Here is a 4,189-nt window from a genome sequence, read left to right on the forward strand (position 1 = left end):
ATGTTATACTCAGAGGCTCTCTCTCGGTCTAACTCACTGTCTGTCACCAGTGTATAAAACTCATTTGAGGACATTTTTATAACAAATGGTATGTTTTGACTCATTCTACAGTTCACTCGCCCATTGTTACTTGAATCTGGATCACTGACACTGAACATAACTATAACTGTGTTATATGGGGAGTCTTCTGGGATAGTATCAGATTTTGACAATATACTGATTACAGGCTTGTTATCATTAATGTCAATAACGTCAACAATAATCTTACTGGAGTCAGAAAGACCACCACTATCTTTAGCCTCAATGTCTATTTGATAAGACTTAGCTTTTTCAAAATCAACATCACTAACTAAGATAACCTCACCATTTTTATGTATTGTGAATATATCAGACACGCCATCATTTGTAGGAGACACTGCATAAGAAATGTCTCCATTTGTTCCTTTATCTGCATCAGTTGCACCCACTTTTGTTAATATGGTGCCTTTCTGTGAATGCTCCTCTATGACCGCCTTGTAAACTGACTGGGTAAAAACAGGAGCGTTATCATTTACATCCAATACAGTCACGTAAATGTTCACTGTGCCAGACCTCTGAGGTTCTCCCCCATCTACAGCTTTCAACAACAATGATATGTGCTCATCTTTCTCCCGGTCCAGCTGCTTGTGTAACACCATCTCCACCTTTTTACTCCCGTCCGCCTGACTTTCTACTCTCAGCACAAAATGATCTGTCGGTTTTAAGCTGTAATTTTTCACCCCGTTCGTGCCGATGTCTAAATCCACTGCTCTCTCCAGCACAAATTTAGAGCCGACTGTCGCAGATTCGCTGATTTCGAAACGCCTCTCGTCGTTTTTAAAAGCGGGGCTGTTGTCGTTGATGTCTGTAATCTCGATTGTTATTCTGAAAAGCTCCATTGGGTTTTCCAGAATGATCTGCAGATGTAAGGCGCACGGTGTCGTCTGCCTGCAGAGCGCCTCTCTGTCTATCCTTTCCTTCACCAGGAGGACTCCTCTCTCTCTGCTCAGCTCCATGTACTCTGCGCTGTCGCTCGTGAAGATGCGGGCTTTACCCGATTTTAATCGTTTCACGTCTAAACCCAAATCCCTCGCTATGTTCCCCACCACGGATCCTTTTGCCATTTCTTCTGGAATCAAATAACTGATCTGGCCCGCAGCTGAAGCGATACAGAGGAAGACGCGCAGCAGTACTTGCCGTTCCATTGTTCTCCCTGCGGCGCACAATCCTCCCAAAAATAACCGTGTCAGCTCGGTTTTATGAATAAGAAACAATAAATTCCACTCGTATATAAGTAAACAAATAAATATCCTTGAAATCCAGACCAGTAAAGGTGATTTTAAAGGTTAAAAGTATCCACAGACAGCAGGAAAACGTCCCGACGCAGCCGCTGCGCTCCTTTCTTTCTCTAACACAACACGACAAGTGGGGGCAGCTTTAAATGCGTCCAATAACTGCAACACATAGTCCAACAGCGGCCCGTCGAGCTGAAGCTGCACAACTGCAAGAGTTGTGCATTTAATAAGTGAGTGATGCATATCTCGGACTAAAATTAAGATATTGAACATTTCATTTGTAAACACTATGAGTCGTTCAAACAAACGTCACAAGAAGGTTCATGGGAAATGTGAAGTAAAAAAAAAAAATAACGCTGTTCAGACAAGAGATGAAAATGATTTAATTCTGAATAAAATGGTGAAATAAATCATCGAGGTACAAAATAATATTTAGACAATTTTCCATTTTCTACTAATCTCCTTATTTTTTATTTTTGTATATATATATATTAAAAATAACCCACGTATGTTATCAATATGGAACAATAATTGTTTGGCGAGTTTACAAAGATTATTGTGAACAGTGGCTGAACGATAAATACAAACGCTGTCATGCACCATTTTACAGCTCAATTGTTTTCTCCTCCTCAAGTTTACCCAATAAATTTATTTGCAAAACGTCTGTATGATGAACTTGTATTATATATATATTTTCTTTTTAATAATATCGTAGTAGTCCAGCTATTTGTTGTAGAAAATACCATTAAGTATGACTATTGCCTCTGCTCCCAAAGCTGGTTACAGGTGTAAATTGGCTGTTCAATCACCAGGAGAGGGCGCATTAAATAAGCAGGTGAGCTTCTCTTGACCTCATTCCGTCTTTAGTGTTTCTGACTTCCGGGTTACCTGGCAGTGCTGTTTTGTGCACAGTGCGCCTGCTCAGCGTGCACGCATCACCTGTCTAGTACTCGGTGTGGTGTTGTCCACTAAAGGTTTGGACATATTTGCTGCTTTGCTCATTTGAATACAACTTTGAATATTGTTTGCCTTTTTTTATGCTTATTTTGATTAATGCCGGGTCAGCTGGTTCAGTCGGATCCCAGCTGTCCTCTGCTCGGGCCTGTCTTGGTGGACTTTCACAGCCTGAGTCACTTATCATAATTAGGCAGTGTCTTACCTTAGAGAAGATTGACTGACCTAAATACTGTGGCCATTTCTGATTATTTTGTATGTACGTGAATGTGAGGCCCATAATATCTTTTCTTTGCAGTTAACTATTAGCCATATTTAGTTATTGTATTTCATATTTTTGTTCCAGGTGAAGGCTGAAGGTGTCTCCTGTCTGCTGTTGGTTCCCTTGTGTTTTGTGCTGTGGATGACTGGTCCCTTCCCCTTACATGCCATGCGTCACAGCTTTTTGGGTGAATTTCTGTTATTTGTGTTGTAGTGAACAACCCTTTTGTCTTTTTCAGTTGACTGGCCACTGCAAAGCCTCAGCCTTGGCTGACCTTTTATTTTGTTAAAAGTCACTAATGCCTCCATTAAATTTTGTTTTAACAGATTTTAATAAACATTATTATATCTTGGATCATCGTTTACTGCTTACTTTGTAACAAACCCAACTGCCTTTTGGTATATAAATTATTTCCATGGCTGAAAGTCCTAACGTGGTGTTGCTGTAAGTTAAAAAAATAAAAATAAAATAACACCCATACTCCCAAGCTTGACACATTTAGGAAGCAAGATTACATGTTCTTCCTGTGCAAGAGTGGGTTCTCTCCATGTGCTCTAGTTTTCTCCCACAACCAAAATGTGCAAACAAAGATCCATCCATTAATTATCCTTACCCGCTTCTTCGTTTTAGGGTCGCGGAGGTCACTGGTGCCCATATCGAGCTATTACTGTGCGAGAGGTGGGGGACACCCTGGACAGGTCTCCAGTCCATCACAGGGACATACAAACGAGACAAACACGATAATTTAAAATTACCAGTCAGACTAACATGCATGTTTTTGGTCTGTGGGAGGAAACTGGAGTACCCAGAGAAAACCCACGCGTGCACAGAGAGAACATGCAAAATCCACACAGAAAAGGCCCCAGCCAGGATTTGAACTGGGGTGATCTGCTCACTAAAAGGCGACAGCTCTACCAACTGTGCCACCGTGCTGCCCACAAACAAGGCTAGCTGGTCAATTTAAATTGTCCCTAGGTGTGGATGAGCATTTGGATGGTTTTGGTCTCGTCGGCTGTAATTTACTTGTGACCTGACAATCAGTGGTACACTGCCTCTCTCACAGTGGAGATGGATAGCAACCCCGAAATGAGAAGGGGCTGGTTTAAAAAAAAAAAAAGATACCAGGGACAATATATTGAAAAAACAATTTCCAGAGATGAACACTGCGATCGAAGCAGTGGCTAAAAGTCTTATGAAAGTCATGAAATAATTTGAATAGTCCATCTTTAGGTAAACTTAAATTAAACAAGTAAAATAAATAAATATAAATATGGAATGTGGAAGACGAAAGGAGATTGATAAAGAGTCTGGATGAAAAACCTTGTCCAAAGTACTGAAGGTGTTTCTATCTAAAAGGATCACGAAGAGTGGAATTTGTTCTACAAGTATGAAAAACTATTTAAAAGCTCTGCAACATATATATATATATATATATATATATATATATATATATATATATATAATAAAACATAATATATATTTGCATATTAAGATGTAAAAAAGCATAATCTTCAAAGAAAACAAGCAAACAACAAAAAGAGTCTAACCTCTAGAGGAGAGTCAGGTTGGTCCAGGAGGTTCTTGCCACTCTGTATCCTCTGCATGGTCCCTGCAGAACTGGGCTCCATTATCAACACGTTCTGACTCGCAGCTCCCCCGA

General features: G+C 40.1%; 1 protein-coding gene across 1 annotated transcript in view; it reads right to left on the reverse strand.

The window, feature by feature from the left end:
• Positions 1–1,229, reverse strand: part of LOC119408705 (protocadherin beta-1) — a gene marked incomplete at its 3' end in the record, with an annotated part of 8,905 nt that extends 7,676 nt beyond the window's left edge. The window contains exon 1 of the mRNA XM_037675547.1: positions 131–1,229. Within this exon, the coding sequence (XP_037531475.1) occupies positions 131–1,223 (1,093 nt within the window). The remainder of the gene's footprint in view (positions 1–130) is intronic.
• Between the last annotated feature and the right edge of the window lie 2,960 nt (positions 1,230–4,189).

This window comes from Nematolebias whitei, chromosome 4, assembly GCF_014905685.2.
Source record: "Nematolebias whitei isolate Nwh7 chromosome 4, NemWhi1, whole genome shotgun sequence".
In the NCBI taxonomy this organism is placed as follows: Eukaryota; Metazoa; Chordata; class Actinopteri; order Cyprinodontiformes; family Rivulidae; genus Nematolebias; species Nematolebias whitei.